The 12903-nt window shown below is 39.8% G+C and overlaps 1 protein-coding gene across 1 annotated transcript in view; it reads right to left on the reverse strand.

Moving 5' to 3' along the window:
• LOC117496151 (gamma-aminobutyric acid receptor subunit gamma-3) overlaps positions 1-12903 on the reverse strand; it is a 50625-nt gene that overhangs the window by 26672 nt on the left and 11050 nt on the right. The window contains exon 3 of the mRNA XM_034147860.1: positions 4951-5018. Coding sequence (XP_034003751.1) covers positions 4951-5018 — 68 coding nt within the window. The remainder of the gene's footprint in view (positions 1-4950; positions 5019-12903) is intronic.

The raw sequence follows: 12903 nt of genomic DNA on the forward strand, positions 1-12903 counted from the left end.
AGATATTTTCTAAATTAAAGCAATCATAAGGTAGGCACATACATTAATTCTTTGCAGGTTTTGGGTAACAATAATCTGCACAAAACGATACAAATATGCATCTAGTTGATATGTCTTTATAACATCAAGTGCACATTAAAACTGGCAAGAAGGGTTCACACTAGCTTCCCTGAAATAAGACAATAAAGGAAAAAGTAAACACATATTGACTTTAGAAAAAGATCCTTATTCTGAGTTTCTCTCCCACATACTCAAGCTTCTATTGGCTAGCGCTCCAACACATTGTACGTGATAGAGATGTCCCGCCCCTTAGCCTAAGTGGTTGACCAATCACAACAGAGCTGGCCAGCTAACCAATCAGAGCAGACTGGGCTCTGGTTTCAGACAGAGGGTGAAAAGAGGTGCTGCAGCACAGGCAGTATGAGAGAAATAAAGAGCTTTTTGAACATTAAAGCATGGAGACATGTCACAGTAGAGACACTACATACTGATATACACCTGAACATCAGCAGGAGAGGACTCTTTAAAGTAGAGACACAACATACTGATATTCACCTGAACATCAGCAGGAGAGGACTCTTTAAAGTAGAGACACTACATACTGATATACACCTGAACATCAGCAGGAGAGAACTCTTTAAAGTAGAGACACTACATACTGATATACACCTGAACATCAGCAGGAGAGGACTCTTTAAAGTAGAGACACTACATACTGATATACACCTGAACATCAGCAGGAGAGGACTCTTTAAAGAAGAGACACTACATACTGATATACACCTGAACATCAGCAGGAGAGGACTCTTTAAAGAAGAGACACTACATACTGATATACACCTGAACATCAGCAGGAGAGGACTCTTTAAAGTAGAGACACTACATACTGATATACATCTGAACATCAGCAGGAGAGGACTCTTTAAAGTAGAGACACTACATACTGATATACACCTGAACATCAGCAGGAGAGGACTCTTTCAAGTAGAGACACTACATACTGATATACACCTGAACATCAGCAGGAGAGGACTCTTTAAAGTAGAGACACTACATACTGATATATACCTGAACATCAGCAGGAGAGGACTCTTTAAAGTAGAGACACTACATACTGATATACACCTGAACATCAGCAGGAGAGGACTCTTTAAAGTAGAGACACTACATACTGATATACACCTGAACATCAGCAGGAGAGGACTCTTTAAAGTAGAGACACTACATACTGATATACACCTGAACATCAGCAGGAGAGGACTCTTTCAAGTAGAGACACTACATACTGATATATACCTGAACATCAGCAGGAGAGGACTCTTTAAAGTAGAGACACTACATACTGATATACACCTGAACATCAGCAGGAGAGGACTCTTTAAAGTAGAGACACTACATACTGATATACACCTGAACATCAGCAGGAGAGGACTCTTTAAAGTAGAGACACTACATACTGATATACACCTGAACATCAGCAGGAGAGGACTCTTTAAAGTAGAGACACTACATACTGATATACACCTGAACATCAGCAGGAGAGGACTCTTTAAAGTAGAGACACTACATACTGATATACACCTGAACATCAGGATAATTATTCCTGTTTGAGTAAAAGTACAAAAGTAATGACATCTTTATACAGTATGCTCTTAAGTAGCACCATAATCATATTAAATTACTGTATTAACATTATTGATGCATTCATGTGCATCACTGCTGGTAAATCTGTGTCTTCTTAATTACTTTGTATACTGCTGCTGGATATCTTAACCTATAGTTATATGTTTAAATGTTAGTTGATGAATAAATAAAGTAAGTACAAAGGGAATTATGGCTTCTAAATGTAAACATATACAAATTGACTGTTTTAAAAAAAATGTACTACTGTTTTTTCTGTAAAGCAACCTTGGGTCCCCTGAAAGGCGCTATATAAATCTAAATTATTATTATTATTATATACCCAATTACCTTCCACCACTGCGTAAGACACACGTGTAGAAGGGACATTGTTTGGGAGTTATTGAAACATTTTCAAGGACGTTTTCCCTCACTGCAGGTGGGAGCCAAACAATTACAGTGAGCTGCAAATATGAGGAAATAACAAATTAATATTGAGCTGCTAGGGAAAATACGATGCTGCGGACATCCTGCCAGCAGCTCTCTAACACAGGGGGAAATGAACTGGCATGGAGAGTGTGTTTCTTGGGCAGTGTGTGATAGCTCTCCCTGCGGTGGGGGGTTAGCATCGGGCTGGCTCCAGCTTCTGGTTTGGCTTCTGGTTTGGCAGGAGGTCCTCGATTGCAGAAGGTTGCTTTGGACACCGTGTGACCCAGGAGTGTAAAAACAGCTTCTCCATGAATTCAAAGAAGCTGCCTTCTCCAAGTTCTGTTCATTTACTTTGTAACTCTAAATATATTTTTATTGTATTTTTTGTTTTATATTTTATAAATCTTCTTATGTTTGTATAAATACCTTTATTTTTCGATGTCTGTAGAAATCCAGTGGGAAACTGCACCTAGTCAGAGCCATGCTAATGCTAAGCAAGCCTAGTTAGCCATAAAGGAAGGGAGTGAGTGAGTGAGTGAGTGAGTAAGTGGGTGTTTCTCAATGTCGAGGACCCTTCCTTGGTAGGACATGTCTTCCGAGTCAGGTTCTTTAGAAGCGAGGCAAGAATCCTTCCTAGCCTCGGAAAACGAAGAGTGGTGGAACAGGCTAACAGGTGTGTGTCATATGCGAGGCCCCGTCTTAAATGGAGCGCGATTTCCGTGTGTGTGTGTGTGTGTGTGTGTGTGTGCGTGCGTGCGTGCGTGCGTGCGTGCGTGCATGCGTGCGTGTGTGTGTGTGCAGCAGGAGATTGCAATTTAGCCACCTGCTGTGACATTTTCAGAATTGAGAAATAAAGTTAATTGCTGCAAAAAGCATGTTTTTTAATTAGTGCCTGCATTAAATAAATGTAACACTGGTATCCATTAGCATTTAGAAAAAGTATTTTTACTTGTAAAATATGCAAAAGCATAAATAGGCCTTTCATGAAACAAAATGTATAATATTAACTGCGAATGATGTACAGTTTAATATATCAAATACAAAAAGTGGGTATTATGCAGAGCTTTGACATATTCTGGTGAAATGTCAGTAAACGTCTCTCACATAACACAAACTTGGCGGTTATTATAAATCACGTGAGGTCCCCTTGTATTATTCGTAGAGGAAAAGGGTTTTAATTATATTTATTAATACAAAATAAAACCAAGAGTTATGCAGATATCTGATGATCTCTACGCAGATACTCAGCCTCAGTAAGAGGTGCACCAAAGATGCCTCAGCATGTGTGCAGTTATATCATAAGACCCCATGCAAAGCTTTACTGGGCTAATGGACATTAATAAGCCCCTTTCGTTCAAACGTTCAGAATACTTCCCTCTTTGATTGTTCATTCGATGTGGAAGTTATGTCATTTCTTCAGACGTTATTCCCTAAAGCAAAGGAAATTAATCACCATCTGTCTCCTGGCAGAGTCATGACACCCAGGATTATACTCTGCATTGTAATTAGAAACAATAAGAGAACGACAGCTGATACTGTATATGAATAGTTCTCCAACAATGGGGCTTAAAATTAGCTTGTCACACAGAGGGGTGTAGATTTATTGTAGTTTAGTAGCACTAAATATGCACTCAAAACCCAGTATTACATGAAGTTGCTTATGGACAGGGATCACACATTTTTGTAGGCCAACCCGAAAGTTAGCATCACAAGTAGGGCTGTACCGTACTGCACTGCGGCTACAAAATTGAATTTATTGAAAACTCCAATATCAACGTAAGAGCTTGTGCCTCTTCGGGGGGGTGCTAACACTTAACCATAGACGTTATCGTTTACTTTCTCCGTCTTTATATGTAGATATTACTTTTCTCCGTTAATCTCCGTCGCGTTGTTTCCATAGCAACAACAACTTCCTGTCAACAGCGCTAACTCTCCTTCAAAATAAACGCATGTCTATACAAAATAGGAAGCCAAGCCAAATTACACTTAAGACATATACAACTGCAACGAAAGTAACAAACACAATGCAATATCCTTTTCAATTTCAAAGAACACAAATTGGGTTATATACATTAACAAATAACTATAAAACAACAATACTGTAGAATAACAAAATTAATGCAGTGAATAAACCGAAATACACGTGTTGAAGCGGTTCGCTGCTGATTATTACGCCCCCCCCCCGCGCGGGCCGAATATCCGGCTGAGTTTTCCATTGGAATACACTTTATTGTAGAAAATAATCTCTGAGGCAAACGCATGTTTATGATTCTTAACACGATTTGTTCAGCAGGATAATCTCCACATATTAATACCACTTCAGGATTTTGGAAGCGTAAATGAAATCACCAGAAGTGAAAACTAACGTAAGGCTATAAAAGAACGACATCGCAGTCACATGGCTGCGCAGGGCCACTGCTAAAGCTAAAGGCGGCTAATGTGGGAGGTGATGACGTTTAGTCGTCTCATTTAGACACTTGTTGGCAAATTCCCCAGTGGGGTATTTACTGATGTATTTTATGTCTTAGTACACAATGTTAAAATCAGGTGTTTTGCAAATCTGAGGTGAATAAAGTTAGAAGGGAGTTTAGGAGGGAGTTTCTCTCCCAAACTGAAACGCCTCCATTGGACTCCTTTGTTGACTTCCAGAACAAATTGACATCACGATGTAACACTTGCCCATCTACTGGCTAGCGCTCCAACACATTGTATGTGATAGGCTAAGGGGCGGGACATCTCTAAGCATTTGACCAATCACAACAGAGCCGTCCAGCTAACCAATCAGAGCAGACTGGGCTCTGGTTTCAGACAAAATAACTTTCCGGCACCATGACGACAGATGCAGAGCTGTGTGAGTGTAAACAAAACAGTTCAAACAAAGGGATTTATTTGTTGACTTACCATATTGATTGAAGACACAGGTCCAATGCTGTTCACAAATATGCCCACATCTATAACAATTGGTTTAACTGTGGAGAAAAAGAAAGAGAGAAATAGTTATTGATCAAAACCCTCATTGAGGCCCCATACTGTACCTGCCTCTGTTAGATCAATGACTCTTTGTTGTCCAGAGTAAAAAGCTGCTGCTGTGGAGCCGTGCTTGGTAATAATGATCGCTCATTAGTCTTCATTACTATAAGTGCTGTCACAAAACACCTCGATGTGTGTTCTCCTGAATGCAGAAATAATGCATTTATATGATTTGTGTAGAATATCAGAGGAAGTTCGCAGTAGTCCGCTGATGTTCAATCCCTCTTATCCCTGCTGGTTTTCACTCCTGCCGACTAATTAAGAAGTGAATTACAACTGGGAAGGCAGATGAATGCAATTAACTGATAAACCAGCGCTGCTTCTACCCCTGATGTGAGCAAGATGAAGCGCTGTGGAGCTCTATCCCCAAACTCCAATGTTTCCTATCTAACCTGGAGACAGAAGATAATCCCACACATACAAAAAAAGGCCAAAACCTCATCAACAGCTGAGCAGGAAACACAGGTCTGACACAAAGAGGAAGAACCAGTGTGTTATTAGCAGTGGGGGTGCATTACTTTATAAGGATTCAATCACAGCTCAATATAAACCCTTTCTTTTCACCAAAGACTTCCTCCTCGTCATTTGATCGATACATTTTATTTCGAACAAGTAAAATAATAAATAAATACAAAACAAAACAAATGTTGCAGTGCATAGTCATGTAAGAGAAATCAAAACAAAAAATGACATTTACAACAACAACAGCATTACAGTAGCAACATAAACAGTCCCACATCTAGTGTTCGACAAGGAGAGGGAAGAAGTATAATTTACTTAATCTCAAATAAATGATTTATAATCTATAATCTGCAATAATTATAATTATTATTAATCTGCTTTACCTGTTGATTGACATATATACATATACACATATGTACATACACACACACATACATATATGCACATATACACACACCTACATACTCACACATAGTCAAACACCTTCCCCATCCCTGTACCTCGAGAAAATAATTTCTCTGTATTTCCTCTTGAACTGGTTAATGTCTGGACATCGCTTTAGCTCCACATTCACACTGTTCCACAGTCTCACTCCACAGGCTGAGATACAAAAAGTTCTTCTGGTGGTCATGAAGTCAATGGTTTTCTGAATGTGTTTTTGGTTCTTATCCTGAGGTAAGGTCTGTTGTTAACGTTTTGTAACTTTATTTTATAGATGCTACCCTGTAAATAAAATTAAAATGCTGTCTCTTGTGTTATATTAATGATCAATAGCTGGTGAAGATAGGGTATTTTAGATTTATAGCGAGGGACATGTAGCTTACAGTAAGCCTTAGTGTTTTTATATGTTATCATGCAAGTAGCTAGCTGCATATTTAAGACCTTTTCACAGGACACCTGTTTTAACAAACCTTATCTGAAGCCATTTTAGCAGATGTACGTGCCTAAACTTAAGCAATTACTTGAGCTTCAGCCTGCTAATATGTCACTATGTTCCCCTATCTTAGTTTAGCATGTTAGCTGTTGTAATGTTTAAAGGTTTGTTCTAGGAAGTAAAATGTCAGGAAAACAAAAACACAATGCCACTTGTGAATGTCCAAATCTTCTACGTGTCATAAAATCGACAGTTGCTAACAAGGGACTAAATCAGACTACTAAACCTTAGCCCCCTATAGCTAAGCGGTTGTGAAGTGAAGTCATGTGACCGTGCTGTAGTTCCTTTATAGCCCAACATTAGCCGCCTTTAGCTTAGCGGTGGTGACGTGAAGTCATGTGACCGTGCTGTAGTTCCTTTATAGCGCAACATTAGCCGTCTTTAGCTTAGCGGTGGTGACGTGAAGTCATGTGACCGTGCTGTAGTTCCTTTATAGCGCAACATTAGCCGCCTTTAGCTTAGCGGTGGTGACGTGAAGTCATGTGACCGTGCTGTAGTTCCTTTATAGCGCAACATTAGCCGCCTTTAGCTTAGCGGTGGTGACGTGAAGTCATGTGACCGTGCTGTAGTTCCTTTATAGCGCAACATTAGCCGCCTTTAGCTTAGTGATGGCGAGGTGAAGCTGCAAATTCACATGGAAAAATACAGTTTTTTTGTTGTCAAGAAAGCCCTTGTGAGGTTAACTTTCGGGACTGCTTACAAAAATACATTATCACTGCACCACTTGATTACCTGGAAGATTACATTATTCTGATTCTGATCAAATGATATCACTACACCAGCAACGGCCTCCACCAGGAAGCTCCTGGCAGTTTTTCAACCACATCATCAACACACACAACCCAGTCTCACGGCATTTTGTGTTATTAGTCACGAAATTAATTTAATCTATTGATTCGTGTTCACCAACACGATTTTCACATTTTTTTCGTGTCACACAGAACGATTTTAAATGCAATGTATTTCTATTGGTAGTATGTTTCGTGCCTGCACCACGTCTTTTTGTCCGGTCGGGTCTTGGAAGACCGGAAGCTGTGTGGTTCATAAAAACATGTTCTTACTCAATATCTTGCCCTAAGCCTAACCCTATCCCTTTTATTTTAAATTGTATAATGTCTGAGTTTTTTTGCCGTCAGTGAGGAAAAGAAATGGCTCAGAGCCTCAGAATACTGACATCTGTATTTTATGTCATCTTTTTTTCCTTCTAATTTGTTATTATTTGGTGCAGGCACGAAACATACTACCAATATAAATACATTGCTTCTAAAATCGTTCTGTGTCAGAATACTTAAATCTGTATTTTTTTTAAATGTCTTTTTCCTTCTAATTTGTTATTATTTACATTGCTTTTAAAATCGTTCTGTGTGACACGAAAAAAATGGCGAAATCGTGTTGGTGAACACGAATCAATAGATTAATTTCGTGACTATAACACGAAATGCCGTGAGACTGTGTTGCCACACAACACTACACTCCTACTCAGAGTGAACACACCAAACATTAAGAAATTACTATTGTCTCCTTTCCATCTCCTCCTGCAGGATCTCCCTGGTTTTCCTCTCTGCTGCTGTCCATGATTTCATGCTCTTAGTAAATCTGTCACTTAGCGCCTGGACTTTTAAAGCAGCTAAGTGACAGCTGTGACACACTGCTGCCACCAGCGCTCACATTTACACTGCATAGAGCTCCCCATCATTTTGCATTACCTGTCTTTGTGTCTCAGCCAATTTAGCCCAAAGCGAGAATTTCTCCAGCTGCCAGTCTGCATGTCAGCGCTCGGCTAACGTGCCAACAGATGGTGCACTTCTGCAGAAACCCTGCTGAGGCTGCTGCTCTGAAAGCACTTTATTCATAATCACACAACACCTGGGGAGGAAACTGCACCGGGTAAAGCTCTAAAAATAAAATAAGAAAGCATTTTATAAATTCTGAATGTAATATGTCATTTTTTTTAACTTTTATAAAACCTCCTTTGCTCTCAATTGTAGATTTCTGCAAAATCAGACATATCTGTTCGGGAATAATTTGCTTAGGTATTAGACACCCATCGTTTTCTCCCTTCACTGTCTCTTTTCCCATGGCATAGTTCTAAGGCCTTGGGTATTGCTGCCATCTCTCTTAAGGAGAGGCAGCTTGGGCGCATTGTTGTTGCCAGCTTATGACCGAGCACAAGCTGCCATGAGGTCGTTTATTGTTCAGGGACATCTTCTTTTCTCTGGAACGTAGATTTCCTGGCGCACATTCTTTTCTATAGACGAAAGCTCTAGTTAGATTCAGGGTACATATTTGTTTAGTCTCGCTGATAAAGAATGTTGATTATTACACTCCGAACTAGTTAAAACGTTGAACTACAGAAGAGCTCTTCAGAATTGATTTGGCATCTCAACCGTGTGGTCTGATCGTGGCCCGTGACATGTCTTGTCAATTCTCCGGCCGACGCTCCAAATAAACCGTCAGTGTTTGCCATCAAAGCTCCAGCTCTCCTCGTGTCTCTCTGAGTCCTGTCTCCAATTGCTTCAGAAGTTTCCCCCACATCATCAACTGATGGGACAGGACTGCAAACACATCAAACACACTCCTACGCAACATTTTCTCAATTAAATACACTCCCAAAAAGAAGTATAAAACGACATTTATGTTGTGAAATTGTCGCACTGTGGCAGTTTTTTAACACCAATCACATGACTGATGTGTTTAACGTTGTGAAATGTTAAGAAGACAATTTGGGATCTACTTTTTTTCTCCACGGCACAAAGAGAACCCAGTATAATATGCACGCTTCAGTTAGATGAAGCCTTACAATCCTTACTGCCTGATGCTTGTTTAACATAATGTCTCCAGACTGTAGATAATACAATATCCTTTACAAAAGGCTTTTGATGCATGTACCACACAACACTTTTTGGTATTAAGGGGTCACCTACAACCGTGCAAAATGGTCACGTCAGACCATAACAGACACAAAAACAGCAGAACATTATTTCCCGCTAAAAACTCTCCCTACACGATACTGTACTAAATCTGGAGACACCATCAGCGTGCTAATATGTGCTAATATGTTAGCATCTAGGGCAGTCCCTGATTAAGGCATAAACCACAGAATAATACATTTGTCAGCCATTTTCTTAGTGCGTAGGCTGCTATTGAAAATGTCCTGAAGAATATGGATTGATATATCAATGTTTTGCCCCCCCTGACCTGGTGATTTTATCTCTTTGTGGTAGGTCTATGCCTAAAATGATTCAGATCCTCCAAATCTCCTCATATATTTAAACCATGAGTAAAACTACTTGTGTGGGAAAAAGACAGATAAACTATTGAACAGATAAACTATAGTTGATTACACTGTTTCAATAGACAATATCACTGCCGCCCAAAAGACAAAAAGTTTAATCTAATTTAGATTAAAAATGTGATCTGCTGTACACACTTCATTATATTACGCTGGACTTCCGTGACCCTGCTTCTATTTAATTAGGCTCATATGCAAGTCATCTGCATTAGTAATGTATGTTCAGCAGGAGTGACATTGATGCAGTGAAAAGGAAAGTAAGAACGTGGAGGTCGCTGTAGTTAATAAGCACACAAAGAGGTTATTAAAATACACTGAAAGCCTTTTCCATCATCATTCATAGATAAGTATCCACTTTCAAATCATAAATGGCTAATTGAGACACATGATGTCAAATCCACCTGTACAGTGATACAAAAATATGACCAGCAGGAACAACTGAATCCAGAAATGATTAACCAAGCTATAATAACATCATACTTTCTACATATAGTGGTTGTTTAATTGTGCAAAATGAAGAAAAGAGACCTGATTGGAAGTAAATGGACCTTCCGCTAACCGCGTTACCTCAACAGTGAATGTCTAATCATAGCAGGAGTAACCGAGCCGACGTCACTGCTGGGCAAAACACATCACAGTCATTTATGTAATGGTTTCCTTAATGAAATTTGACAAAAATAAAATCCAGACACTGAAATCTTCCTTAGAGTTGGTCAATTACTCAGTTATTTTTAATCGTAACTGTGAGGCAAAACATTTAACATTTTAAAACGTTTTTTAAAGTGTTTTTCAGATAAAAGGCTAATTTTGGGCGTGATAACGTTTAGTCGTCTTATTTAGACACTTCACTACACCTCTGTTTTTAAATTCACCAGTGGGGTATTTACTGAAGTATTTCATGTTGTAGAACACGTTAACATTTCTTTAGCTTGTGTTAACCACAGACCTTATTTCAGGATAACCAAAAACTTGATGAACTACCGAATTCGTAACAAACCTAAAATGCTGACTCATTTCTGGTTTTAATACTCACTCCAGCACCACTTTAGGCTGAAAGAGTACTTGTAGACATTTATATAATCATCCAGAAAGAATGAGAGGACAGCTGTAACCTCTTGTGAGATGTATTTGTCTTCAGGGCGGCAAGATGCTGATGAACAGGTCTGCGGAGACATCAGCTCATCTGGAGCCCAGAGCCCGTCTGATGAAGGGATTTATATCAGCCGCAGCATCTGTTCGACATACTGACGGTTATATTTATGGCAAACATGAGCTTGTGACCCTATTTGGATATTTGCCTTTTTATGTTAAAGTAAAATTAGAAATGTCCTTGTCAGGCCACGACAGCCTGTCATTATTAAAAGAGTCAAAAAGAAGAACAGAAAAGTTCACAGATTACAAGAGACATAACATATCACAGAGTTCAGAAACATTAAGAACTGACATGTCGAGAAGTTTGAATTCTGTAAGACCTTGTCAACTTGGGTGTTTCTCAATGTCGAGTACGCTTGCTTGGTAGCACATGTCTGCCGAGCGTCTTGCTTCAGAAGCTAGGCAAGAATACTTCCTGGCATTCGGAAAACGAAGAGTGGAACAGGCTAGCAAGTGTGCAGGTGTGCGTCATATGAGAGGCCCCGCCTTACATCTTCCGCCACAGATTTGGGGAAATTGGTCCGTGCGCAAAGCATTGTGGGGATTTTAAGACCGCGGAGTCTACACATGTGAAGCCTCGAAATGTCTCCAAACGAAGTACGCCGGGCTCGGTAGAATTCCAAGTATGCTGGACATTGGAACAGTACTTCGGCGGCACTCGATGATGTAGTATGCTTGAAATAGTGGCTCTGGAGCAGCTTTACTCGACATTGAGAAACACCCCCCCCCCCCCCGTCTGCTTTTGTCTTTGAGAACAAAGACGTGGATTCATCGTGTTCGTCCTTACCAAGTCTCTCTTTTTACAACCAATATTTGAAAACTTCATTAGACTTACGAAAGTCTTTCTTTATTCCCACAAATAGTTTTCAAGGCTTTTTTACTTTTCTTAAACGTGCTGAAGAACATAATGCATTTACAGCACAAGAGCAAACAGAAATTTTAAGTATTTAAAGGCCACAGCTTCATCAGAAAAGGCATTTGTAAGGAATAATGTGAACTCCTTCAGAGTGAGCCAGATATCTCATTTTGTTAGTTATTTTTCGTTGCCTTAAATAACCTTCTGGAACAAACTAGATATTTATCATTGTCTACTTTCTCAAACTGGGACTTGTTTATTACTTATCTCTCCCCCTCTCAGGAGTATCTTCTTCACATTTTTTTGTCAACTCATTAATCACATAAACTAACAGGAAGTCCAGATGACACATGCTCTTGTTTGGAGTTTCGTTCAACGAGCTGCGGAATAATGACTTCAAGGTCTTCTCTAACGGTCCAGGCTCATTACCACTAGAATAAATGCCAAGGGGCTCTGAAATATTCAAAAAGCAGAACAGATCACTTCCCTCGGGCTAACTGAACCACGGCCGATCATCTGTCACCCAGTAAGCAGCGAGACACCAAAGCTAGTTAAAGGAGGGCTCTGTAGTGAATGTAAAACCCTATCTGCAACTAAGGGTGGTGAAAACTGCACAGAACATCACCAGGACGGAGCTGCCATCCATGGAGGACCTCTACTCCCAGCGGCTCAGGAAGAAAGCCCTCAGGATTATAAAAGACCCCCATCACCCCAGCCACAAACTGTTCCGTCTGCTGCCGTCTGGCAGGCGGTGCCGCAGCATCCGGACTAAAACCACTAGATTCAGGGACAGCTTCATCCCACAGGCATAAGACTGTTAAACACCTGAACTGCTGAAACATCCATAACATTCATCTGGCTGCTACTTAGAAATTATTCATCTAATATATCATATTCCACAGTGACGTGCGGTGAGGTTCATGGCTGGTGAGGCACTGACTCACTGAGTCAGATTTATAAATATTATATTTTGACCTTAATCGAAATATTCTGTTATTTTCAAAAGCTTTTTTAGTCTGATGCTTCGATTCATTTTAAACAGACCGTTCAACAAAAGGATACCCAAAATCTAAATATTGGATTGTTCTTTCTTAGTAAGATCCCATTTTCATTACAAATGTGGTCTTA

This window comes from Trematomus bernacchii, unplaced genomic scaffold (genome assembly GCF_902827165.1).
Source record: "Trematomus bernacchii unplaced genomic scaffold, fTreBer1.1, whole genome shotgun sequence".
In the NCBI taxonomy this organism is placed as follows: domain Eukaryota; kingdom Metazoa; phylum Chordata; class Actinopteri; order Perciformes; family Nototheniidae; genus Trematomus; species Trematomus bernacchii.